This window comes from Ammospiza caudacuta, chromosome 25 (genome assembly GCF_027887145.1).
Source record: "Ammospiza caudacuta isolate bAmmCau1 chromosome 25, bAmmCau1.pri, whole genome shotgun sequence".
NCBI classification, from domain to species: Eukaryota; Metazoa; Chordata; class Aves; order Passeriformes; family Passerellidae; genus Ammospiza; species Ammospiza caudacuta.
This window is the reverse complement of record NC_080617.1, coordinates 4,127,421-4,154,498: the sequence shown is the minus strand read 5'-3', so window position 1 is coordinate 4,154,498 and position 27,078 is coordinate 4,127,421. Positions and strand designations below refer to the sequence as shown.

The following is a 27,078-nucleotide window of genomic DNA, read 5'->3' as shown; positions in this document are numbered from 1 at the left end:
ACCAGAATCACAGAATCACTGAATTCCAGAATCACTGAATCCCAGAACCTCTGAATCACAGAATCACTGAATCCCAGAACCTCTGAATCACAGAATCACAGAGTCACAGTATCACAGAATAATGAGGTTGGAAGAGACCTCTAAGATGATTGAGTCCAACCTATGCCCTAACACCTCAACCAGACTATAGCACCCAGTGCCATGTCCAGTCCTTTTTTAAACACATCCAGAGATGATGATTCTCCCTGGGAAGAGCATCCCAGTGCTTTATTATCCTTCCAGTGAAAAACTTATTCCTAATATCCAACCTATCTCTTCCCTGACATATCCTGAGACTAGTAACCAGTTTGAAAGCTCAGTGCATCTTTGCCATCTGCCAGTGCTGCAAACAGTAGTTATGGCTGGAACTTGTTTAAAACAGAGCCAGAGCCCTGGGCTGCCCTCCCCGAGAGGCAGATGGCTGCAGTGGGTGCCAGGCACACAAGATGTTTCCCATCAAGGGGGCACCTCTGGGGCTGGTAGTCAAGCCAGCCTGCAGTCCCCAGCCAGCCTGGTGTGTCTGGGGACGGGGTGGGATCCTCTGCCCAGAACTGCTGCCTTTCTGCTCGCAGGGAATTTCCAAACCTCCCATCTCCCGTTCATTCCCCGAGGCGCAGGGCAGGGTCAGCGCTGCCTGCGCAGGGCTGGGAGCGGGAGCTGCTCTGTCCTGGGCTCACTGGCACAGACAGCCTGGTGTGGGGCAGAGAGACTGGCACAGGGCAGAGAGACTGGTGTGGGGCAGAGAGAGCCTGGTGTGGGGCAGGGACAGCTTGCTGTGGGGCAGAGAGACTGGTGTGGGGCAGGGACAGCCTGGTGTGGGGCAAAGAGAGAGCCTGGTGTGGGGCAGAGAGCCTGGCACAGGGCAGAAAGCCTGGCATGGAGCAGAGAATCCAAGGTGGGGCAGAGAACCCATCATGGGGCAGCAAGCCCAGCATAGGGCAGAGAACCCAACGTGGGGCATAGAACCCAGTGCAGGGCAGTGAGCCCAGGTGTGAGTGCCACACCGCCCTCCCCAAGCCATGGCACAGAGTGGCCCAATGTGCTGGCAGCACAGAGTGATGGGATGGCAGCACCAGCAGCACAGGCTGGCACCAAACCAACAGCTCTGAGTGAAATTCAGGAGAGAGAAGGAAAGCCCAGCTGCCAGCCAAGACTCCGCATCCTTTCCTGAGAGTGCCCAAAGCCTTGCTCAGCTGGCTCCTGACATTTTCCCTGTACTTTCCAAGTGTTTTTCCCTATGCCTGGTATGAAGGCAGGGCAAGTTCCACGTTGCACCAAGAGCTCTGGCACTGCCAAGCCAGCCCCACTCCTCTCTGCAGCTGGCAAAGCCCTGCCAACGGCAGACATTGTGCTGGAATGGAGGCGACAACATCTGCTCTGTGAAGTCAAATGGAACAGAAAATTGTTTTAATCCCTCTCTAATAACTGCGCAATCACCGATGCCCCAAACAACAGCTGGCGACAGCGCTGGAAGTGAGCCTGGACCCTGCCTGGGATGGTCCCCATGGGGCTGTCCCCTCCCTGCCCACCCTGCCTGGGGGACCTGCTGAGGGCCACTGGCACAGCACCCCCTGCCCCAGCTCACCTGAGGGGGATTATGGCCTCCAGGTGTGGCCATAACCCCTCTGGAGCAGAGCACCTGGAGGGAGGGGCTGCCCCAGCAGCATTGGGCTGCTGTGACCTGGGTATTGCTGAGCCTTGTGGCACAAACACTCCTGGCTCTCACCTGGGCCACTGTCTCCCCACCCTGGTGGCTCTGAACTTTTCCCTGTCCCCCTACCCTGGTGGCTCTGACCTTTTCATTGTGTGACCTGGGTATTGCTGAGCCTTGTGGCAGCTGGTGGCACAAACACTCCTGGCACTCACCTGTGCCATCACCACTGTCCCCCCACTGTGGTGGCTCTGAACCTTTCCCTGTCCCCTTCCCTGATGGCTCTGAACTTTTCATTCTGCCCTGTCCTGATGGCTCTGACCTTTTCACTTTCCCCCCATCCTGGTGGCTCTGAACCTTTCCCTGTCCCCTCACTCTGATGGCTCTGAACTTTTCATTCTCTCCTGTCCTGGTGGCTCTGAACTTTTCCCTGTCCCCTCAGCCTGATGGCTCTGAACCCTTCCCTGTCCCCTGTCTTGGTGGCTCTGAACTTTTCCCTGTTCCCCTGCCCTGGTAGCTCTGAACTTTTCACCATGTGACCCAGGTATTACTGAGCCTTGTGGCAGCCCATGGCACAAACACTCTTGGCACTCACCTGTGCCATCACCACTGTCCCCCTACCGTGGTGGCTCTGAACTTTTCACTGTCCCCCTGTCCTGGTGGCTCTGAACTTTTCCCTGTCCTCTGGCCCTGGTGGCTCTGAAGTTTTCACTGTGTGACCCAGGTTTTGCTGAGCCTTGTGGCTGCTGGTGGCACAAACACTCCTGGCACTCACCTGTGCCATCGCCACTGTCCCCCCACCCTGATGGCTCTGAATATTTCCTGTCCCCTCACCCCAGTGGCGCTGAACCTTTCCTGTCCCTCCATCCTGATGGCTGTGAACTTTTCACTCTCCCCTGGCCCTGGTGTCTCTGAACTTTTCCCTGTCCCCCTCTCCTGATGACTCTGAACTTTTCACTGTCCCCCCATCTTGGTGGCTCTGAACTTTTCCTTGTCCCCCCACCCTGGTGGCTCTGAACCTTTCACTGTCCCCCTGTCCTAGTGGCTCTGAAATTTCCCTGTCCCCTCACCCTGGTGGCTCTGAGCTTTTCACTGTCCCCCTGTCCTGGTGGCTCTGAATTTTTCCTGTGTCCCCGTGTCTCTGCCAGGGCAGGAGCCCAGCTCTCACCATGTGCTTGTCATTACAGCCCACGGCTCCTCCACAGGATTTTCAAATAAATAATTAGTCACTTGTGTAAACACCGACTTGTTCTGCACTTCCAAGCCTGTTTGCTGCAAGCTGCTTTATAAACACTGTCAAGTGCTCCAGCTGGGCTGGTGCAGCGTTCAGGGAGCTGAGCACAGGGGATCCCCGCAGCTCCTCTGCACTTAGGGGGCAGCAGGGGCAGTGAGGTCCCTTGGACAGGTGCTGTGGGACAGTCCCCATGCCCAGCACAGCCACCTGTGGGGATGGCATCAGTGCAGCACAGCCCAGAGTGTCCCCAAGGAGCTGCGGAGGGACAACGGTGCTGCTCCTGATGTTTAATTCCGCCGTGTTTACACAACACTCCCAGCGTGGGGACAGCCCCCAGCGTGGGGACAGCAGCAGGGATGGATGTGCTGAGTGAGCCAACACAGCCCCATGTGCCAAGAGCCAGCGTGAAACTCGTGGACCCCATTGCTGAGGGCAGCCAGGGCAGGAAGTGCCACAGAAACCTTGAGATTGCAGCACAAACCAAGCGAGCACACACTTCTGTTGCAGACATCTTTTATGAAAAATCCTTTCTTTAGGATTTTTTTCTCCCGAGAAGTTGAGAGGCCTCAGGAACAAAATGTAAACAATGATTATCTGCTGCTGTAGAATGGAACAGGTGGATCTTTGATTGGCCCATGTTGGATGTTTGTAATTAATGGCAAATCAAAGTGAGCTGGCTCGGACAGAGAGTCTGAGCCACAAACCTTTGTTATCATTCTTTCTTTTTCTATTCTTAGCTGGCCTTCTGATTAAATCCTTTCTTCTAGTCTTTTAGTATAGTTTTAATATAATATATATCATAAAATAATAAATCAGCCTTCTGAGACATGGAGTCAGATCCTTGTCTCTTCCCTCATCATAAGACCCCTGTGAACACCATCACACACTTCTCCCTCCTGGTTTCCTCATTTTCTAGCCCAAAAGGAGCCTGGGCTTGGCCAGAGCTGCTGCCTCAGCGCTGAAGGGCACTGTAGGTGCTGTCTTTGCAGGTCACACAGAACCCACAGGTGTCCCAATCCCCCCACGAGCACTGGGGGTCTGTGGGGAGCTGGCTGGCTGGGCTGCCTTCCCCACCCTCCCTGCAGGACACGAGTTATGGTTCCTTCTGTTACTGCAGCCATCAGTCAAGCTCAGGTTGCTACAAGCAATTTCCAGTCTAAACATTCGCAGGATTTATGCCATTATCCAATCTACAGGAAGAATTTGGGGTAACCTGAATTGTTCTGAGTTCATTTATGGAGAGACCTGGCCCCTGGATGTGAGATGGCACTAAGCCTTGTTTGCAATTCAATCAGGATAAATTGGTCCTTGGGAGCTGCAATACAAACCAGAAAATGTAAACCATGCAGATAATTTGCCATTAGTCCTCCTCCACACAAGGTGAGAAAGACCAACATTATATCCCACCAGGGATCCCAAATGTAAACAGGCTCTCCAAAGGTTTACTGAGCCTTGCAGAGAAGGACCAGATGCTGGAGGCAGGACAGACCTGGTTAGAGCAGGAATGAACCCCTCGGAGCTGCCAACAGCCCAGCTGTGAGCTGGGGAATTTGGGTTTGCAGGAGCTGCATGGAGAATTTGAATTTCCTCTGTGTGAATGTGCTCAGAGTGGCTTCATGCAGAAGGAGTCAGGGTTTTGCAGGGGTTGTTTGGTCCCACATCTCCCAGTCCTACACCAGGGGACAGGACTCCCCACCCTGAGGCCTCCTAGGCCCAGGACACACCATCACAAAACCTCCAACACCTAGGACACACCACTCTGAGGCCTCTAACATCCAGGACACATCACCCCAAAGCCTCCAACGCTCAGGACACACCATCCTGAGGGCTCCCAGCCCAGGAGACACCACCCCAAAGCCTCCAGCCCCAAGACACAGCACCCTGAGGCCTCCAACACCCAGGACACACCACCCTGAGGCCTCTCAGCCCCAGGATACACCACCCTGAGGGCTCCCAGCCCCACACATCACCCCAAAACCTTCAACACCCAGCACACACCACCCCAAATCCTCCCAGCACCAGGACACACCATCCCAAAGCCTCCAACACCCAGGACACACCACTGTGAGGCCTCCAACACCAGGCACACACCATTCCAAAACCTCCAACACCCAGGACACACCACCCCAAATCCTCCCAGCCTAGGACACACCACCCCAAGGCCTTCAACACCCAGCACACACCATCCCAAAGCCTCCTAGCCCCAGGACACACCTCCCCAAAGCCTTCTAGCCCCAGGGCAGACTCCAGCTCTGGAAGGTTGTGGGTGGCAGCAGCAGCTCCATGCTGCTCACTCCCCAGCCTGCCTTTGTGGAGCTTTCAACAGGCCCCTCAACCACCAGAGATGGCAGCTGGTTATCCCTGGTTATCCCTGGTTATCCCCGTTCCACAGCACCCAGGGATGTGCCCTGGTGCTCCCTGAGTCCTCTCCCTGCTCTGCCTGTGCCCGGTGCCCTGTTCCCTGCACTGGTGCCCCCATGGCAGAGCTCCCTGCCTGCTCCACCAGCCCCACCATGGCAGGGAAGGGCTGAAGGAGCAGCTTTGGGGCCTCATTCTCTTTGTCCATCAGCAGGGCTGATGCTCCAGGAGCAGCTCTGTGAGTCCCTCAGGGAAAGTCCACCAGCAGGGCTGATGCTCCAGGAGCAGCTCTGTGAGTCCCTGTGCAGTGCAAGGTCCCACCAGGCCTGGCTCAGCCATCCCAGCTGCCACAGGGTGTCTCGCGTGCCTCTGGCAAACAGCGCATGCACAGGCACAGGCAGAGCCACTTTGTTCTATTTAGTCTTTGAAGCAATAAAAGAGGGCTGCATTAAGTCCAATTTCCGAACCAGAAGGTCCTCATTTGATATCAGATCCCAGCGCCAAGTCCTGCAAAATCCCCAACCCATAAACTTCACTGAAAAAATAAAAATAAAAATAATAGAAGCCTGATCTGGCAGCAGAGATATCCACAGCATTGCTGAGGTCTGACTTCCTCCAGCAGCTCCTACACTGCATTCCCTGTGCTGTGACACTGAGGAGGGGCTGCTGCTTGTGCTCCAAAAAAGCCCACCCCAATGATTTGTTCCAAAAATAAAACTTTACACCTTAGCTAAAAAAACTTTGCAAGATAAGTCTATATGTGTTATAATTATATAGATATAATTATATAATTATATTAGTAGTAATACCTTGCATCATTCAGTGTGTGCGACAAATGATGAACAAAACTATCAAAAAAGTTTTTATCATACAAAAAACCCCATAAACTTCACTGAAAAAAATAAAAATAATAAAAGCCCAAGTGCCCAATAAGTGCCCCACAGTAAAATAAAAGCCCAATAAGTGCCCCAAAGTGCCCCAATAAGTGCCCCAAGCTGCAAAAATAAAAGCCCAATAAGTGCCACACAGTAGCTGCTCCAAAAAAACCCATCCCAATGATTTGTTCCAAAAAATAGAACTTTAAAAAACTTTGCAAGATAACTCTATGTGTGTTAAGTGTTTTAGTGATTATATTAGTAGTAATACCTTGCATACTTCAGTGTGTGCAACAGATGATGAACTAAACTATCATACAAAAAACCCATAAACTTCACTGAAAAAAAAAAAAGAATAAAAGCCCAAGTGCCCAATAAGTGCCCCACAGTAAAATAAAAGCCCAATAAGTGCCCCAATTGCATTGCCCCTGCCCTGCATTTCCAGAGCTTTTGGCAGTGTCCAGGGTGTCCCTGAATCTGCAGAGCTCTTGGCCATGCTCAGGGCATCTGCAGAGCTCTTGGCCGTGCTCAGGGCATCCCTGCCCTGCATCTCCCCAAGCTCCAAAAATAAAAGCCCAATAAGTGCCACACAATAGCTGCTCAAAAAAAACCCATCCCAATGATTTGTTCCAAAAATAGAACTTTAAAAAACCTTTGCAAGATAACTCTATGTGTGTTAAGTGTTTTAGTAATTATATTAGTAGTAACACCTTGCATACTTCAGTGTGTGCAACAGATGATGAACAAAACTATCATACAAAAAACCCATAAACTTCACTGAAAAAAAAAAGAATAAAAGCCCAAGTGCCCAATAGGTGCCCCACAGTAAAATAAAAGCCCAATAAGTGCCCCAATAAGTGCCCCAAGCTCCAAAAATAAAAGCCCAATAAGTGCCACACAGTAGCTGCTCCAAAAAAACCCATCCCAATGATTTGTTCCAAAAATAGAACTTTAAAAAAACTTTGCAAGATAAGTCTATGTGTGTTGTTTTAGTAATTATATTAGTAGTAATACCTTGCATACTTCAGTGTGTGCAACAGATGATGAACAAGACTATCATACAAAAAACCCATAAACTTCACTGAAAAAAAAAAAAATTAAAAGCCCAATCTGGCAGCTTTGGGCTGCCCCACAGTAGCTGCTCCAAAACAACCCCAGTGCCACAGGCCTCCCTCCAGGAGCAGAGAGCTCCAGCCCTGTAAAACATCAGGAAATGTTTTACAGGGGGATTCCCGTGGCCCTCATGCCAGCACACAGGCTGCTCTGCACAAGGAGAGCCCTGAGGCAGGCAGGCTGCAGGATCTGTGCCTGCTGCTCCTCCACAGAACCAGAGCAGCAGCTGGAGCTGTACTGGGATCACCCTGGCGGGCACAGCTCTGTGTTTGGGGTCTGATTGCAGTGATAGGATCAGCAAACTTGTGTGTGTTGGGTCCAGCAGGCACAGCTCTGTGTTTGGGGTCTGGCTGCAGCTGTGGGAGCAGCAAGCCTGCACACGGTGGCACAGCCAGCTGGGCTTGGCAGTGCTCAGGGCATCCCTGCCCTGCATCTGCAGAGTTCTTGGCATCACTGCCCTGCATTTCCAGAGCCTTTGGATCACTGCCCTGCATTTCCAGAGCTTTTGGCTGTGCTCAGGGCATCCCTGCATCTGCAGAGCTCTTGGCTGAGCTCAGGGCATCCCTGCCCTGCATTTCCAGAGCTTTTGGCAGTGTCCAGGGTGTCCCTGAATTTGCAGAGCTCTTGGCCATGCTCAGGGCATCTGCAGAGTTTTTGGCTGTGCTCAGGGCATCCCTGCCCTGCATCTCCACAGCTTTTGCTATGCCCAGGGCATCCCTGTATTCCCAGAGCTCTTGGCTGTGCTCAGGGCATTCCTGCCCTGCATTTCCAGAGCTTTTGGCAGTGTCTAGGGTATCCCTGAATCTGCAGAGCTTTTGGCAGTGCTCAGGGCATCCCTGCCCTGCATTTCCAAAGCTTTTGGCCATGCTTTTGGCCATGCTCAGGGCATCTGCAGAGTTTTTGGTTGTGCTCAGAGCATCATTGCCCTGCATTTCCAGAGCTTTTGGCATCACTGCCCTGCATCTGCAGAGCTTTTGGCAGTGTCCAGGGTATCCCTGAATCTGCAGAGCTTTAGGCTGTGCTCAGGGCATCCCTGCCCTGCATTTCCAGAGCTTTTGGCATTACTGCCCTGCTTTTCCAGAGGTCTTGGCCGTGCTCATGGCATCCCTGCCCTGCATTCCCGAGCGGGTCCCGGCTCCTCCCTGCCGCGTCCCTCAGGGTGGTGCTGCTGCTCTCGCAGCAGCCGCGCAGGGCCGGGGGAGCTGATCCAGCTCGATCCTTTATTCCAGGGTGGTTTCCAGGCGTGTTGCAGCACTGGCATTGCTGCCATCCTCCCACCCATTCTGCACAGCCCTGGCCCCACAGCGGGGTGAGGGATGGAGTCAGGAGGGGTTCACCCACTCTGGGGTCACCAACAGAGCTCAGACAAAAATCACTGTGCATGGAGAATCCTCCAGAAAGAGGCAAAATCACTCCAAATAGAGAACCCTCGAGGCAGAGGTTTCACTGCATTCACTCCCTGGCAGATCTCAGCACAGCCCTGGCCACCCCAGCACTGTCAGCACTGTCCCAAGCTCACAGACCTTCAGGTGGTGGATTTTTTTGTGTGGGTATTGCTGACCCCTGCGCAGCAGAGTGGAGGCTCCACTCATGCACACATGGACTAGGAAAGAAAGACTAGAAAAACTGGAAAAAGGAAGTCAAATGAAATCTGGGGGATTTTGGCAGACATCAGAGTGACAAGGGAGCTCAGAAGAAGATAATTTATGTTTCCAGAGTCATGTCATCCCCTTTGTCTGCCTGGATTATTTCCTGTATTACCCTATTTTAATGCCTTTCACTGTAAGTGCCTCATTAAACCCAAACCCCACCGTTCAGGGGACCACACATGCCTGAGACTGTAAAATACTCCAATCCAGTGACCCCCAGCCACATCTCACAGCTCCTGGCTCCATCAGCACCGAGGCTGAAGCCACCCTGACCCTTGGGGAGCTGAGTCCCAGCCAGGCTGCAGGAACCCTCACTGAATCCAGCAGCACTTCCCTGCACGTCAGCACCAGCTCACACCACTCTAATTACTGCCATCATCCCCATTATTAATTATCTCCCCCTGGATCCCCCATTCCAGCTGCACAGAGCTGTACTTACCCCATGCCCCCATGGGTGCCTGGCAGCAGCCTTGCCTTAGGGCTGAGCCAGCAGCAAATTCCTGCTCATCCTCCCATTGCCCCCGTGCCTGGCACCAGGGGGAGGGCAGAGGGCACAGCTGGACCCACAGCTGGAACAGAACCAGCCTGGAGCTCCAGGCAGCTGATCAACACCCCAGCTCTGTCCCTGTCCCCAGTTTGGGATGGTAATACAGTGCCAGGGGACACAGAGAGCAGCTAGGGGACACAGAGAGCAGCCCAGCTCTGTCCCCCTGACCCTGTCCTCAGTGCTAGGGGACACAGAGAGCAGCCCAGCTCTGTCCCCCTGACCCTGTCCTCAGTGCTAGGGGACACAGAGAGCAGCACAGCTCTGTCCCTCTGTTCCTGTGTCCCTGTCCCCAGCCCAGATGCTAACACAGTACCAGGGCACACAGAGATCAGCCAGCTCTGTCCCTCTGTCCCTGTCTCCAGCCCAGAGGGTACCAGGGCACACACAGAGCTCAGCCCAGCTCTGTCCCTGTGTCCCTGTGTCCCTCTGTCCCCAGCCCGGACGGTGCCAGGGCACACACAGAGCTCAGCCCAGCTCTGTCCCTCTGTCCCTGTGTCCCTGTGTCCCTCTGTCCCCAGCCCGGACGGTGCCAGGGCACACACAGAGCTCAGCCCAGCTCCCCTGCAAGCCGCAGCCGCTCGGGGGAAGGGAGAGGAGGGAAGGAGGGAGGGAGGGAGGGAGGGAGGAAGGGGATCCCACAGATGGTGCTGTGATCCCGCTCCGCTCTCATTGTCTGCGCTCATTATCCACGTTGCACAAGGCGAGCCCGCGGGCAGATGCTGACACGGCTCTCGGGCTCTTCATTAGCAGCCCCGCGTTGCAAAAGCTCCATCCGCACAAACATGCATGCTTGAAGCCCTTACCTTCAGCTTGTCACTCCCTCATCCCTGCGGGAAAGACTCTACTGCGTTCTCAGCTTTAAAACGCTACAAGAACAACTACAAAATTCCTCAGTTCCTCCAGAGAAAGTTACGCGCACGTTTCTGTCAAAAATAAACGAAAAATAGATTCATGGCGAGTCCATGGAGAAGCCGGGTGCGTGTGGAAGTTTTGGTGGCTCGGTTTTTGAGGCAGGTTCCTGAGGGGGTCCCGGGTTTGGCACAGAGGAACAAAACCCTCCTGCGATGTGCGGGATCCCAGCTCGGGCTGCCTCCTGCTCCCTCAGCCCACGCTGCAAAGCAGAAAGTTCGTGATCACCTCAGAGCAATTTGCACGTCCAAAAATGCTGCTCTCAATCCGCAGACTCCATCCCATCCACCAGCCAGGAGGCTTTTTTATTATTATTATTATTACTATTCTTATTATTATTACTATTACCAGAGTATGCAGCTTTGTAAAGGCATCCAGTGCAAACTCCTGCATGAGGGAATTCCACCCCACTGGTACCACCTCCTCAGACAATATCCAGCCAAAATATTGTGTGGCTGTTGCAAAACCCGGACTGGAGCTCCACAAAGGAGCTTCCAGAGCCAGCAGGGTCTCAGTGAATTACTGCAGAGTGACACACCATCCAGTTGTCTTTGTAGTCTTTTTTTTTTTTTTTTTTTATTTATGACAGCTAATTCCGAGTTATTACTAACATTTCAGTGGTAAGTGGTGTATGAAGTCATCAGCTGTCACAACTGCATCTGTTAATAAACATGTCAGATATTAAAAGCAGCTTATTATCCTCTGGAGGGGGGGAAGGCATGAAGGCAAAGAGCTCAGAGCTTGGTTGTCTTTCCACTGCTGAGGAAACACTCCTGCTCAGGGGAGCAGCATGGGACTGCCTGGGATATCTGCCCTCAACACCCCTGAGCAGCCTGGGAGCTCTGCTCCAGTGCTCTCAGCTCCCTGTGCCTCCTCCAGCAGGGTGAGCACAAGGCAGAGCCTGCTCTGGCCAGGGGACAGGGATGTCAGTGCTCGGGCACTTTCCCTGAGCCCCACCATGGCTGCTGGGGTGAGCAAATCCTGCACAGGGGCTCAGAGAAGGTGTCTGAGCCCCATCATCCCTGCTGGGGTGAGCAGATCCTGCTCAGGAGCTCAGGCACCTTCCCTGAGCCCCACCATACCTACTGGGGTGAGCAGATCCTGCACAGGGAACACCTGAGCCCCACCATGGCTGCTGGGGTGAGCAGATCAGCACAGAGGTGAGCAGATCCTGCACAGGGGCTCAGAGACCTTCCCTGAGCCCCACCATGCCTGCTGGGATGGGCAGATCCTGCACAGGCGCTCAGGGAAGGTGTCTGAGCCCCACTGTGCCTGCTGGGGTGAGTAGATCCTGCACCTGAGCCCCACCATGGCTGCTGGGGTGAGCAGATCCTGCTTAGGAGCTCAGGGAAGGTGTCTGAGCCCCACTGTGCCTGCTGGGGTGAGCAGATCCTGCTCAGATGTTCCCTGGAACCCCACTGTGCCTACTGGGGTAAGCAGATCCTGCTCAGGGGTTCAGGCACCTTCCCTGAGCCCCACCATGGCTGTTGGGGTTAGCAGATCCTGCACAGGGGCTCAAGGAAGGTGTCTGAGCCCCACCATGCCTGCTGGGGTGAGCAGATCCTGCTCAGGGTTCTCAGGCACCTTCCTTGAGCTTCACCATGGCTGCTGGGGTGAGCAGATCAGCACAGGGACTCAGGAACCTTCCCTGAGCCCCATCATGCCTGATGGGGTGAGCAGATCCGGCACCTGAGCCCCACCATGGCTGCTGGGGTGAGCAGATCAGCACAGGAACTCAGGAACCTTCCCTGAGCCCCACCACACCTGCTGGGGTGGGCAGATCCTGCTCAGGTGTTCCTTGAGCCCCACCATAGCTGCTGGGGTGACAGATCCTTCTCAGGGACATTCTCAGGTGCCTTCCCTGAGCTCCACCATGGCTGCTGGGGTGAGCAGATCCTGCTCAGAGGCTCAGGAACCTTCCCTGAGCCCCACCACACCTGCTGGGGTGAGCAGATCCTGCTCAGGGGCTCAGGTGTCCCCAGGAGCCCTGGCCAGTGCTCCTGTACAAGCCCCAGTGCTCCTGTACAAGCCACACAGAGGAGCTGGGGGCCACCAGCCCCCCGAGGGCCATGGGTGACCCTCATCCCTGGTTCTGTGCTGCTCAGAGCCCTGGTGCCCTGCAGAGCCGTGCCAGGGCTGTGTGCCCAGCTGCCCAGCAGCCCCTGGGACCCTGGCAGTGTCCTGGGGAGGCTCCCCAAGCTGGCAGGGCTCTGAGCTGGCAGCCACAGGGCACAGGCTCTTCCAAAGGGTGTGAGGAGCCCTGGGGAGGCTCCTGGAGCCCTCCTGGGTGCCCTGCTTGGCCAGGGCAGTTCCCCTTCAATGCTCTGCTGGCCAGGAGCCCCCACTGCAGGAGGTCCCTGAGAGCTGCTGGCATCAGCCCTGGAGTGCTCAGTGCCTCAGGATGGACCTGGCAGCCCTGAGGCAGAGGAGGGCAGAGGTGTGGGCACAGAACAGGGCACCAAGACCCAGAGATCCTCATCAATTCCTCACACAGAGCTTTGTGAGCACAAAGGTCCAAAACAACCCAAACTCAGGCAGGAGGGGACACTCACCCTTCCTGCAGCTTTCTCTTTGTCCTGTGCGTGTTAGTGCTCATGCACAGAGATGTTTTATTCATCCTGAACTCTCCTTGGCACTTCATTAAATGGTTTTTTATTTGTAAATTATGTCCCTGAGACCTCTGCTGTCCCACAGGAGAGTGGTGAATTTGCGCTGCTTGTTGGCAGCTGCTGAGCAGTCACTGCTGCAAGTCTCCACATCCAAGACCTTTTTTTATTTATATTTAGAACTTTTTTTTTAAACTTTCTATTGTAGGAAATTCTCAAGTGCCATCAAATGTTGTCAGGGACAACGTCACTCCATTGACTGGATGAGTGAAAAATCTGATGAACCCAAAATCTGTATTTTGTATTAAAAAAAATTTGATGAACCCAAAATCTGTATGATGAGTACAGAACCCAAAATCTGTATGATGAGTACAGAACCCAAAATCTGTATGATGAGTAAAAAATCTGATGAACCCAATGTGTATTTCATGCACATTGAGCAGCCAAACCTCCTTTCTGATACTGGAGTGGTGCAGGCTTAGCTGACAGCTGTAGATCAAGTTTCCAAGTGAGAAATAAACCCAAATTTTATGATATAAAAATAAAATAAACCTGGCAGTGCTGACAGCCCCAGATGCAGCAGCAGGGCTAGAGCACAGCAGTGGGGCTGGCTGGAGGCAAAGGGACACACTCACAGCTCCAGAGGTGTCATTGCAGACAAATCTGCAATTTTAGTGTAAATCACACCAAAACCTGCTCAATAAACCCAGCACCAAGTCCTGCATTTCCTCCCCCTCTGACAGGAGCTCATTTGCAGCTTTGGTTTTATTTAGCTAATGGCTCTTGAGGCTGATCCTAAATTAATCCCAAACAGGTTGTTTCTCTCCAGTACAAAAGGACATGAAATCCCCTGTTTTAGCCGGATAAGATGCCAAACTGCTCCAGATGGAAAGCAGAGGGTTCCTTGACACTCACAGCAGATTCTCCAGGCTCCTCTGGCTGGGACGTGGCACAGTGGCTCTGAGGGGACAGCCCCACTCTGCTTCTGCACAGGGAGTGCCAATGCCCCCACATCCCCCAGCCCACCTTAAAGGACATGCTTCTCCTCTACTGTTGGGGTCTCTGCTGCTCACAGTGACCCCCAGATATTTTAAAAAGTCTCTTTTCCCAGCCTGGTGCTTGAAGAAGAAGTCAGAGCTCTTCATTTCTCATTCTCAAGGTTGTTTATTGTTTCTTATCCAGCAAATTCTTTCACCTGTCCAGCTGAGGTCCATTCAGCAGGACAGTTCCAGGCACTCTGGTGTTATCTTTTACACTAAAAACTACCTGTACAATATTTACAATAACTTCCCAATATCCATCACCTATGTTAGACCCTGAGCTTCTACTCTAAACCAATCTATCAGTGCCAACATCACAGCAGAAGATGGAGGCCAGGAAGAAGAAGAAGGAGAAAGCCTGGATATGCCCAGATTCCTCCATCTTGCCCCCTGAACCCCCATTCTAAAAACCCTAAAAATCTGTTTTTCACCCTGTGATAAATTCACTGTCATTCAGCTTCATTTGTCGTGGCTTGCAGATCCTCATGTAAGGTTGGTAATTTTCTCCATGGGTCATAATCAAAACCACAGAGGCATTTTGGGTCTCTGAGCCCCCTGGCAGGGGTTTGGGCAATCCAGGACAGCCAGAGGGATGTTCTGGGTGTCAGGACATTAAAAACCTGCAATATTTTGGTCTAATTTCATCCCTTTACAGTTCCTGCTTTGCAAACCCCTCTGCCTCTCTGGAAGGTGTCTCCATGGAAGGTGGCCCTGCCCAGGGGCTGCAGGAGCCCTGTCCCTGCCCTGATGCAGCTGAGGACAGGGGGGCTGTGGCTGTACCCAGCTCTGCCCCACAGCTCCTTTCAGACCCACATTGACCCCACCAAAGTGCCCACAAACTCCCAGCTGGCACAGAAGGTGCTTTACTCACCCTGGTGCCTCAGCAGCCTCTGATCATATCTCAGCACAAGCAAAAAAGCAGAAAAGGCACTCACAGAGAAAGCAGAAGGAAAGTGAGTACTGTGACACTCCTAGACTGGACATGAGCTCTTTTCTGGCTGCTGCTCTGAGCGTTCTCTGAGGGTTCTGATGGTTTTCTGAGGGTTCTCTGAGGATTCTGAGGGTTCTCCGAGGGTTCTGAGGGTTCTCTGATAGTTCTCTGAGTATTCTGAGGGTTCTGAGGGTTCTCTGAGTCTCCTCCGAGGGTTCTGAGGGTTCTAAGGGTTCTCTGAGGGTTCTGAGGGCTATCTGAGGGTTTTCTGAGGGTTCTGAGGGTTCTCTGATAGTTCTCTGAGGGTTCTCTGAGGGTTCTGAGTGTTCTGAGGGTTCTGAGGGTTCTCTGATGGTTCTGCTGCTCTGAGGTTTCTCTGCTGCAGGGTGAGTGACAACCCAGGCAGTTTGTAACAACACCTGAACATCAGCACGGCAGCTCCTCTGTGCCCAGGGTATCTCCTGTGCGCCCAGGGTATCTCCTGTGCGCCCAGGGCAGCTCCTCTGTGCCCAGAGCATCTCCTGTGTGCCCAGGGCAGCTCCTCTGTGCCCAGGGTATCTCCTGTGTGCCCAGAGCAGCCCCTGTGTGCCCATCTCACTGTTCAGACCCCTCTCCAGACCCTGGCACATCTCCTGGCACCCCATCCCTGCAGCCTGGACATTTCCCTGTCCCCAAGGAGCAGCATTCTGTGCATGTTGGGAAATGCTCCTTCCCCATCTGCTCCCAGGGCCCTTTCCCCCATTGGGTGAGGAATGCTGTTTGAATTAGCTGCAGGAATTGCAAACAGAGCCCCTTGTTTTCCTTTCCCAGTGCAGAGAGGCTTCTGTTCCCTCTGCCCTGCTGGATTAACCAGGGGCCTGGCACAGTGACCCCTCTGCAGCTCAGGGAAGCTAATTTAATCCCAATATTGTCACAGATTCCTTGGGGCAGAGCAGCACTGAGGGCTGGCAGGGACAGCAGCACTCTGGGTTTGTGGCAGCTCACTGAGCTCCTCAACAGTCCAGTCCCTCAAAAGTGACAGAAACAGCATTTACCTGATGATCAAGCTTCAGATGCAAAAGATAGACATGTAAAAAAGCTGTGCAAAATCAGTGTAAAGTGAGAAAGCACCAGGGTTTTGCCCAAGATACAGAAAAAAGAAGAAACCAGTGCAAATCAATTCCAAATGCAATTATTCCAATGCAATTATTCCAGTGCAATTATTCCAAATGCAATTATTAAACCAGCACAATTATTCCAAATACGATGTAGATAGAAATCTTCTATTGTGAAAAACGCCTTAAACTGTCTTGCTGAACTGGCCTCAGCAAGGCAAAAGAAAATTTTTTATAGATAAGATAAAATAAACAACCTTAAAAACAAAAAATAAATAGCCCTAACTCCTTCAAACGCTGAGCTAAGAGAGTTTAGAACTTTCCTCAGAGTCACTCTGAGCAGCTAAATGTGGGATCTCAGCACCTCAGGACTGATGTGCCGAGTGACCAAGACCACCCTTGGGGGGCTCGGAGGTCCTGGAATGTTGCCAGAAGTGTCTGGTGGCTGGACTTTGATCCTGCACGGGAGACGACACCTGTATGAGGATGGGAGGATTTCACTGGGTGAATGGTGAAGGGATAAGTTAATTAGAGTGTGAAACACAGGGTTTGGAATTTCTGTACAGGGGGGTCTAGAGAAGTAAGATGGAGGAATTGGGGCGTGTCCTGTCCTTCTTCTTCTTCTTCTTAGCCTCCATCTTCTGTGGTGGTGGTGGCACTTTGGGATTGGTTATTACTAAAAGTGCACTGGTCAATAAGGGTGAAAGGTATTGGGGGAAAATAGGTAAATATTGTATACGTAGTTTTGGGTATAAAGATAAGTGACCGCCCCGGGGGCTCTCAGTGTGCTCATGGCTGGCTGCTGTGCAGACCTCTGTCGGGCCGAGAGAAAATCTTTTAGATAAAAAACTAATAAACACTGAAGACCGAGAAAACACCTGAAGCCTCTTTTTGTCCTTTGGAGTGCGGGCTGCCCAAGGCCATCCCGAGCCTTTCCAGGTCATTAAAACAGCCGAGACAGCGACAGCTAAAGATCCCGACAGGAGAGGCAGGAGCTGCTGCAGTTTCCTGTTAAATTCCCTCTGCAAAGCTGGGGAGGAGAGCAGCACTGGGGATCCCCTGAGCAGTGAGGAGATGCTGTGCCTGCATCCCCATGCCAGGGGGTGAAGAGTGGCTCTGAATCCTGGCAGAAGTGAGGGAGATGCAGACTCACATCTCCTTGCTGTTTCTTTCTCATTATTATTCTTTGGTGTCAGAACTCAGTGCATCCCTCTGGGTGTCCAGAGTTGGAGGGCTCAGAGAGCCTGGCACACAGCCCAGAGCACCTGGGGATTTGATTGTGACCCCTGGAGCAAGTTACCAGCTTTGTATGAGGACCTGAAAATCAATGAAGTTTGAATAGTATAATAATAAAATTATCACAGGGTGAAAATGTAGATTCTAGGATTTTTGGTGTGGGGTTTTGGGGACAAGATGGAGGAACTTGGGCGTGTCCAGCCTTTCTCCTTCTTCTTCTTGTTCTCCATTTCCTGCAGTGATGTTGGCACTTTGGGATTGGTTTAGAGTAGAAGTGCACTGTCTAACATAGGTGATTGGGAATTAAGTGTAAATATGTTATACGTAGTTTGTAGTATAAAAGGACAACACAGAGTGCCTGTGGCTGCCCTGCTGAGCAGATCTCGGCTGGGCAGAAAGAAAATTTTATAGATAAGAATTAATAAACAACCTCAAGAGTGAAAAGTGAAGAGTCCAGACTCATTCTTCAGTTGCCTGGGCTGAAACAGAGACATCCTGCACATCTTGGGGCAGCAATTAACAACAGCAACCCAAGGCTTTGGTACCTGCTCCTGAAAGTGATGCTGAGCCTGGAAAAAGGTCTCAGTGCCCTCGCAGCCGGGCAATCCACACCCACCTCACTTGTATTTGCAGGGGAAGATCTGCACTCTCATCCTGTCCCAGCTCTGCCTCCCCTGGCCCCACCTGAAGCCACCTCAGTCCCAGGGAGGGTGTCCAGCCCCCAGGCAGGGCAGAGGGCTTGTGTCACAGACATCTTTTCATGAAAAGTCCTTTCCTTAAGACTTTTCCTCCTGAGAAGCTGAGAGGCCTCAGGAACAAAATGTAAACAATGGTTATCTGCTGCTGTGGAATGCAACAGGTGCATCTGTGATTGGTTCATGTTGGATGTTTGTAATTAATGGCCAATCACAGTCAGCTGGCTTTAACTCTCTGTCTGAGACAGAAGCTTTTATTATCATTCCTTTCTATTCTTAGCTAGCCTTCTGATGAAACCTTTGCTTCTATTCTTTTAGTATAGATTTAATGTAATATATATCATAAAATAATAAATCAGCCTTCTGAAACATGGAGTCAGATCCTCCTCTCTTCCCTCATCCAAGAACCCCTGTGAACACCATCACAGGCTTGGGGGGAAGCCCTGCCTCTACCAGCATTGCTCAGGGGGCTTTGATGTTTGGGGAAAAATAAATCACTTTGGGGTCCTATTAAAGAGAAATTTGAATGATGACACATCACAGGGATGGGACTTGCAGCATTTCTTGTAAACTCCACGCAGAGCTGGAAGGGGAAGAGGCCACTGGCACAGCCAGGAGGGCATGGAACCAAGAGGATCTGCAGCAGGAGTGGCTCTGTGAGCAGCCTGTCCCTCTGCAGGCATCTGCTCCCTGCTGCAGATGTCCCTGAGGAGCGGGGACAGAGCCTGAGGAGCACAAATGGGGCACCCAAGAGAGCCACAGCCACTCCTGGGACACTGGGACAGGCCTGGGAGCAAAGCTGGGCATGCAGCCCCTGCCTCGAGCCCATCCTTCTCTCAGCCATCAGCAGCTCTTGGGAACATTCCTGCTGGATGACATTTCCCAAGGCATAGAGAAAAAATAAAGCAAAGAAAAAAAAAAAAAAAAAAAAAAGGCACTTTTTTCCCAATATAAATTCTTGCAACATTAAAAACCCCACACAATAGTTGTAAGCCCTGGAACGGCTGGGGGTAAAAAAGTTACAGTTCAACATGGAAATAGCACTGCCATGTCCAACTGGTGAGTCCCAGATGTGGCACATCATGAGGGACAAAACCCCACGGGCAGGACATGCAGGAAGCCTGGGATTGTTGGGGGCTCCCTTCACCGTGTGGGGACAACCTGGGGAGTCCTGGGGGTCACCTGCACAGCCAGGGCAGAGCTCTGAATCCTTGTCAGAACCCAGGACATCCCTCTGGCTGTCCTGGATTGCCAGGACCCCTGCCAGGGGGCTCAGAGACCCTGGCACCGAGCCCAAAATGTCTGTGGGTTTGATTATGACCCCTGGAGCAAATTACCAGCCTTATATGAAGAATTACAAGCCACGACAAATTAAGTAGAATGATAGTGAATTTATCATGGGGTGAAAAATGTAGAATTTTGGGGTTTTTAGAATGGGGGTTCAGGGGGCAAGATGGAGGAATCTGGGCGTGTCCAGCCTTTCTCCTTCTTCTTCTTGGCCTCCATCTTCTGCTGTGATGGTGGCACTTACAGATTGGTTTAGAGTAGGAGCTCAGTGTCTAACATAGGTGATGGGTATTGGGATGTAATTGTAAATATTGTACATGTACTTTTTAGTATAAAAAGATAACACCAGTGTGCCTCTGTCTGTCCTGTTGAGCAGATCTTGGCAGGACAGGAGAAAGAATTTCATAGATAAAATACAATAAACAACCTTGAGACCAAGAACTGAAGATCTCTGACTCCTTCTTCGACCACCAGGCTGGGAAAAGAGACTTTTTAAAATATCTTGGGGTCACTCTGAGCAGCAGAGACCCCAACACATCCTGGACTGGCAGTGACACTGGCACAGACCTCCTTGCTGGCCCAGCTGTGCCCACAGAGAGCAGGATGCAACAGAAGGGCCCTGAGGCAGTTTTGGGACCCTGGGGTGATTTTGGGATGCTGGGGCACTTTGGGAATGCCCCAGGCATGAGCTGGAGGTTGCTGCTCACCCACAGAATAGGTGTTGGTGCTCTGGGTTGTCCTGACACAGCAGCAATGGGTGGAAATGCCTGTCTGTGTGTCCTCACCAGCTGTGGACGTGTGTTCCCTGGGCAGGGACCCCTCCAGGCTGGCCCAGGGGCATCACTGTGCTGCGAGCAGCTGAACAGACCAGCAGCAAACACCTGCAGGGGAACCCTGTGCAGAAAACACCTGGAGGGGTACCTGTGCAGCACAAGCTGTTAGTGATGTGCTCACTCTGCTGTATCTGAGCCACTTCCAGAACCTGTTAATTACATGTAATTATTCTAATTACAGCTTGGCACTCTCCCAAAGATGCACATCTGCCGTGCCCAGCCACCTTCTGCCATGCAGCAGTCCTGCAGAACTGCCCAGCAGAGCTTTGCTGGTGTGGATGGGAAATGTCCACATGTTGTGTCTTAAACCATAGAATTAATTGGATGCAGCACTGAGCAAGGAGCTGATTCTGCCTGGGGGTTTTGTCATTGTGCAGACATGGAGGGGAGAGAGGCACTGCAGGATGGGGCTGGGGTGGAGGAGGCTGGGCAGGCAGCAAGGCTCAGGCTGCCAGAGGAGAGGCCAGGATGGAGATTGTCCCCATCCTCATCCTCATCCCTGTCCTCTCCATTGGGATTGTCCCCATCCTCATCCCTGTATTTTCCACGGGGATTGACCCCATCCTCATCCCTGTCCTCTCCATGGGGATTGTCCCCATCCTCATCCCTGTCCTCTCCATCAGGGATTGTCCCCATCCTGATCCCTGTCCTCTCCATGGGGATTGTCCCCATCCTCATCCTCATCCTCATCCTCATCCTCATCCTCATCCCTTGTGTGGGAGCATCTCCATGGAGATTGTCCCCATCCTCATCCCTGTCCTCTCCATCAGGGATTGTCCCCATCCTCATTCCTGTATTTTCCACGAGGATTGTCCCCATCCTCATCCCTGTCCTCTCCATGGGATTGTCCCCATCCTCATCCCTGTCCTCTCCATGAGGATTGTCCCCATCCTCATCCCAGGCTGCTGCTGAGAGCCACAGCTGGCCAAGGGGAGGCCGGGATGTGGAGGATGAGGAGGGAAAGGCACTGCAGGATGAGGCTGGGGTGGAGGAGGCTGGGCAGGAGCAAGGCTCAGGCTCCCAGAGGATGAGGAGGGAAAGGCTCCCTTGGTGGAGGGGACCATGGCACAGCTCTGCCCTGTCTCTTTCTGCCTTTTTCCCCTTCCAGTTTTGGATGCAATCATTATGTGGGACCTGGAGGTGAGGCTGCCCCCCACAGCAGTGCCAGACAATGCCCTTTTCTCATGCCAAAGTTTGCACACAGCTACTGTGTGGGCCTTCTGCCAGACCCCAAGAACTTTCTACAAATCCATTTCCCCCCCAGGAGCCCCTGAATCCCCTCCACCCCAATCCCCCTGTGCCACCAACCCTCCCCAAAATCCCCACACCAGGCACCAGGGGCACACAGCACACACTTCAGCCACCCCTGCCTGCATCTGCAGGGATTTTAAATACCTACAGGACAACAGCATGAAGGAGAGATGTATTGTAAATTCCTACAGGACACCACCATGAGGGACAAATGTATTTTAAATATCTACAGGACGACAACATGAGGGAGAGATGTATTTTAAATACCTACAGGACAACTATTATGTATTTTAAATACCTACAGGACAACAACATGAAGGAGAGATGTATTTTAAATATCTACAGGACAACAGCACGAGGGAGAGATGTATTTTAAATATCTACAGGACATGAAGGAGAAATGTATTTTAAATACCTACAGGACGACAGCATGAGGGAGAGATGTATTTTCAATATCTACAGGACAAGGGAGAGATGTATTTGAAATACTTACAGGACAACATGAAGGAGAAATGTATTTTAAATACCTACAAGACAACAACATGAAGGAGAGACAGGTCAAGCCTGGCTTTTTCAGGAGGCTCAGCAATCCCAGAACAGGGCAGGACAAGCAAGACCAGAGCCAGGGCAGCTGTGGGGCAGTCTCTCATGGTGCCTCTGCCCTGGCTTTCATTTCCAATTAAGTTTTTCATCTGGTAACATTCAGAGTTTTGATGGGAGATGAGGCTGCTTTTGCCTAAGAGAGAACATACTTTCACCGCTGCGCCTGGCCCAGGAATGAATTCTCCACTATTAAAATGTAATTTAATTTATCTCCGTGGGTTTTGTGATGACTGGGATTTGTTCTAAGGAGACCTTTAAAGGAGAATTTTTGCATTATTGAATGTATGTGCTAGGAAGTTGAGTCCTGGCATCCTCTGATAACCAAATTTCTTTTCTATCCTCCACTATATCAATCATGATAAAAGCCCCTGCCAAAGCCCTAACTCAAGCCATGCTTCTGGCATATCGTGAAACAAATCAGCAGGGGAAAAAAGCAAAACCCACAAGATGCTCTGGTCCAGTATTTTTTAATGTAAGATTCAAGGATATTGATGCTTTACCTCATCAGATAAATATTTGTAAACACAGTTGCTTTCCCAGGGTTAAACCAGGATCAAATGCTGCTGAAACTGCGGCTCATTTGCTCTGACAGATCCCGAGTAGCTTAAAAATGAGTTTTGGTGAGATGTGAGGTCTTGCACATGCCAAGCAATGGCTCTGGTGCCTTCCCTGATGGACACTCAGCTCCCAGAGTGTCCCAGGGCCCCCAAAACTCAGAAAACCCCACTGGGCTGTGGGTGAGCTCTGAGCATGGGTGATGAGGGACCCTTGGTGTAGGAGACAGGGGTGGGATGGTGGGGATGGACAGAAATCAGAGATCTCTGCAGCCAGGTCAGGAATTTGGGGTTTATTGCAAAGGGCCTGGGTGCAGGGCCCTGCTGGGAGCTGCCACAGCTCAGAGCAGGCTGAGAGAAGAGAGGGGGAGAGAGTAAAAGGGTAAGAGTGTGAGGTTCCCATTACAATACCATAAATCTCCTTCTGTGCTGAATATTCTCATTCTCACTAACCAATCCAGTACAAGATACAAATCCTACAGCATTTCCATACAGCCTATAAGAATCATTACATTCCCACACTGGGTTACATTTTAAACCCTAAAAACTCCTCTTTGGGCCCCTTCTGCCAAGCTGGCAGGGTCTGCTCTGAGCCTTGGGCCTGTCTGCAAGCAGAGGGGATTGTTTGATCCAAAGGGGATCACCTTCAGCTGGCCATGCCATTGTTTTCCTGTTGTTCAGTAAGTGAGGGATCTCAACGCTTGCTTTCATTTCAATCTTGCTTATAGTTTCCATATTCTCAAAATCTTTTGCCAGGCAATCATATTTATAAAGCTTTCCTGGTTCATCTTCCCCAACACCTTGGCCCTTTGCCTCTTTATGATGGGCATGTCCAGAGATGTCTGATGCACACTCAAGTCCTCAAACACAGAACCCCACTGTGTTCTGGGGTGCTCTGTGCATGGAGTGATGGGCAAGGGACCCTTGGCCCTTTGCCTGTTTGTGATATCTCCTGCATACAAAGAGCATTCTTTTTCAGAATCTCAATTTTATCACTTCCCTGACCCATTAGCTCACTCAGCACATCAACAACAGCTCAGCTCTGGGGCCGGCATCCCCTCTAGACCCGTGTGGCACTCAGGGGAGCCAGGCTGAGCTCAGCACCAGGGCTGGCACCCCTGCCAGGACCTGTGGCCACCTGGCGGTGCCCGGCTGGCCGAGCACAAGGTGCCTGTGTGGTCCTGGCTCTGTTTTGTGTTTAAGTCCAAACCTGCGAGCTGCCGGCTGCAGGCTCTCCCTGCTGCAGCAGGCTGGGGTGGGAGAAGGGAGAGAGCTGCCAGCTGCAGCTGCTCCCCGCTCCAGGAGCTGATGGGGGATTAGCCCAGCAGCGTGTCTTTACAAATTGTCAGCTCCCAGAGTACACAAAATAAAGTGCTGAGCACTGAGTGTCTCAGCACTGAGGCAGAGATTTTGGGAACCGGCTAGCGCTTTCCAGCCAGACATGGAGAGTGTGGACCCGGCCTCCTGCAGCCCTGCAGAGCACAGCCTTGGCAAGCTCAGCTTTGGGGCTGGTGGCTCCTGCCTGCAGCCCTGCAGAGCCCAGCCCATCCCACAGCATCCCAGCCTTAGCAAGCTCAGCTTTGGGGCTACTCCTGCCTGCAGCCCCACCAAGCTCAGTTTATCCCACAGCAGCCCAGCAGAGCCCAGCCTTGGCAAGATGAGCTTTGGGGCTGGTGACTCCTGCCTGCAGCCCCACAGAGCCCAGTTTATCCCACAGCAGCTCAGCCTTGCCAAGCTCAGCTTTGGGGCTGCTCCTGCCTGCAGCCCTGCAGAGCCCAGTTTATCCCACAGCAGCCCAGCCTTAGCAAGCCCAGATTTGGGGCTGCTCCTGCCTGCAGCCCTGCAGAGCCCAGCCTAACACACAGCAGCTCGGCCGTAGCAAGCTCAGCTTTGGGGCTGTGGCTCCTGCAGAGCCCAGTTTATCCCACAGCAGCTTGGCCTTGCCAAGCTCAGCTTTGGGGCTACTCTTGCCTGCAGCCCTGCAGAGCCCAGCCTTAGCAAGCTCAGCTTTGGGGCCGGTGGCTCCTGCCTGCAGCCCAATGGGCCCAGCCTTGCCAAGCTCAGCTTTGAGGCTGCTCCTGCGTGCAGCCCTGCAGAGCCTCTCCCTCTCCAGGCTGGATCCCCACAAACCAGAGAAGGTTTGTAGCCACCAGAGCTCCCTCCTGGGATGTGCTGGGACACACAAAGCCATTCCCTGCTCTGCAGTGCCCATGCCAAGGGCTGGGGCCTCCCCTCTGGCTGCCCTGCCACGCACGGTGGCAGAGCTGGGAGCTCTCGCTACTCGTTCCACGGGAACTTCCGACATCTCAAAAATTTTGTTTTCATTCTGGCTTGGAATGAGGACAAATATTTCAGAAATTTCCTGGATAACATAAAGTTTAAAATATCCTCCGAACTAAAATAGAAGTGTTGGGCTATCTCAGCTCTTGCATTATGTCATATCATGCCAGCTTGCAGTAAACTGTGCAGAGTCACAGATGACTTCTCACGAGGAGACGTAAACAAAAATACAAATAATGTCAGCAAGGGAGGAAAAATGAAACACTGAAATGACAAATTCTCTAAAACTACTTTTCCTCCCCTTGTACAAATTAATTCTCCGTGGGAAATCGCTTGGATTTTTTTTTTTTTTTTAAAAGAGCACAGTCTGGCCAAAGCAGCTCCGCTGCTCTCCGGAGCAGGAGGAACGCGGTGCCGGCGCTCCCCTCCAGCCCGTCCAGCCGCAGTCCCGCGGTTCCTTCAGCCGGGCTGCTCCGGGATGTCCCTGCCCCCGGCTCCCGGGCCGTGCTGGACCCTTTATCGTGTTCCTCGCAAACCCAGGGCAGGAGAGCCCGGCGCTGCTCGGGGCCCGGCTGTCCGAGCACCGATAGCCCCGGGATGGATCTCACCGGGGACAGAAAACGCCGGGATAGATGGCACCGGGAGCGCAGATAACGCCGGGGGCACAGATAACCCCGGGATGAACGCACCGGGAGCACAGCGAATAGATCGCACCGGTGGCACAGATAACGCCGGGATAGATCGTACCGGGGAGCACCGATAACGCCGGGATGATGCCACCGGGAGTGCAGATAACACCGGGATAGATCACACCGGGAGCACCGATAACCCTGGCATAGATCGCACCGGGGGGCAGGGATAGATCTCACTGGGAGCACCGATAACGCCGGGATAGATCGCACCGGGAGCACCGATAACACCGGGAGCACCGATAACCCCGGCATAGATCGTACCGGGGAGCGCAGATAACACCGGCATAGATCCCACCGGGAGCACCGATAAAGCCGGGATATATCTCACCGGGGATAGATAACACCAGCATGGATCGGCACCGATAACCCCGGCATAGATCGCACCGGGGACACAGATAATACCGAGGTGGATCGGCACAGATATCCCGGGAATGACCGCACCGGGAGCACCGATAACACCGGGATCATCGCACCGGAGAGCACAGATAACCCCGGGATGATCGCACCGGGAGCACCGATAACACCGGGATGACCGCACCGGGAGCACCGATAACACCGGGATCATCGCACCGGGAGCACAGATAACCCCGGGATGACCGCACCGGGAGCGCAGATAACACCGGGATCATCGCACCGGGAGCGCAGATAATCCCGGCATGGATCGGCACAGATAACCCCGGGATGATCGCACCGGGAGCACCGATAACACCGGGATGACCGCACCGGGAGCACCGATAACACCGGGATCATCGCACCGGGAGCACAGATAACACCGGAATGACCGCACCGGGAGCGCAGATAATCCCGGCATGGATCGGCACCGATAACACCGGGATGATCGCACCGGGAGCACCGATAACACCGGGATGACCGCACCGGGAGCGCAGATAATCCCGGCACGGATCGGCACAGATAACCCCGGGATGATCGCACCGGTAGCACCGATAACACCGGGATGACCGCACCGGGAGCGCAGATAATCCCGGCACGGATCGGCACCGATAACGCCGCTATCACCGGCCCGTGGGCGCGGGGCGAGCGGCTCCGCGGCAGCCCGGGGCGGGTTCGGCGCTGCCGCCCTGCCCGGTGCCGTGGCACGGCGCTTACCTGGCTCAGCTCCGCTCGGCCGGGGCTGCCTCCTGCCCTCCCTGCGCCCCGCTCATGGCCCGCCCGGGCTCCGCTCAGCGCCCCGAGCCGCCGGGGCTCCGTGGCGGGCAGAGCTGCGGGCGCCGGCGGGCTGCCATCCCCCTGCCTGCCCCGTGCCTCTCCAGAAAGGCACTGCTGGGAAGGAGTGCCGGGGCTCATGTCTCCGGTGCTGTATCCACCCCTTCCCACCCTCTTGGGGTTCGCTCCTGCCAGTTCCACTTGTGGGCTGTCCTCACCACTTTGGGCCTTTCTACCGCTCCCCTTCTTGTGGCTCTGGATGTCACCACAGACACGCTTTTATGAGAGTGGGCTTGTGCAAGGCTTGTATAAAGTGTTCTCAGAAATACGAGGTCCTGTCATTTGTAAAACTAATAAAAATGTCCAATAATTTTTACAAGGGAAAAATGAGTCATTGGATGGCACATTTCTCATTACTGGCATTTTACAATTAAAAT

At 52.9% G+C, this 27,078-nt stretch overlaps 1 protein-coding gene across 1 annotated transcript in view; it reads right to left on the bottom strand.

Annotated features, from left to right (window-relative positions):
- RSPO1 (R-spondin 1) overlaps positions 1 to 26,782 on the bottom strand; it is a 34,154-nt gene extending 7,372 nt beyond the window's left edge. Inside the window, 2 exon segments of the mRNA XM_058819816.1 lie at positions 26,585 to 26,650; positions 26,653 to 26,782. Coding sequence (XP_058675799.1) covers positions 26,585 to 26,650; positions 26,653 to 26,782 — 196 coding nt within the window.
- Between the last annotated feature and the right edge of the window lie 296 nt (positions 26,783 to 27,078).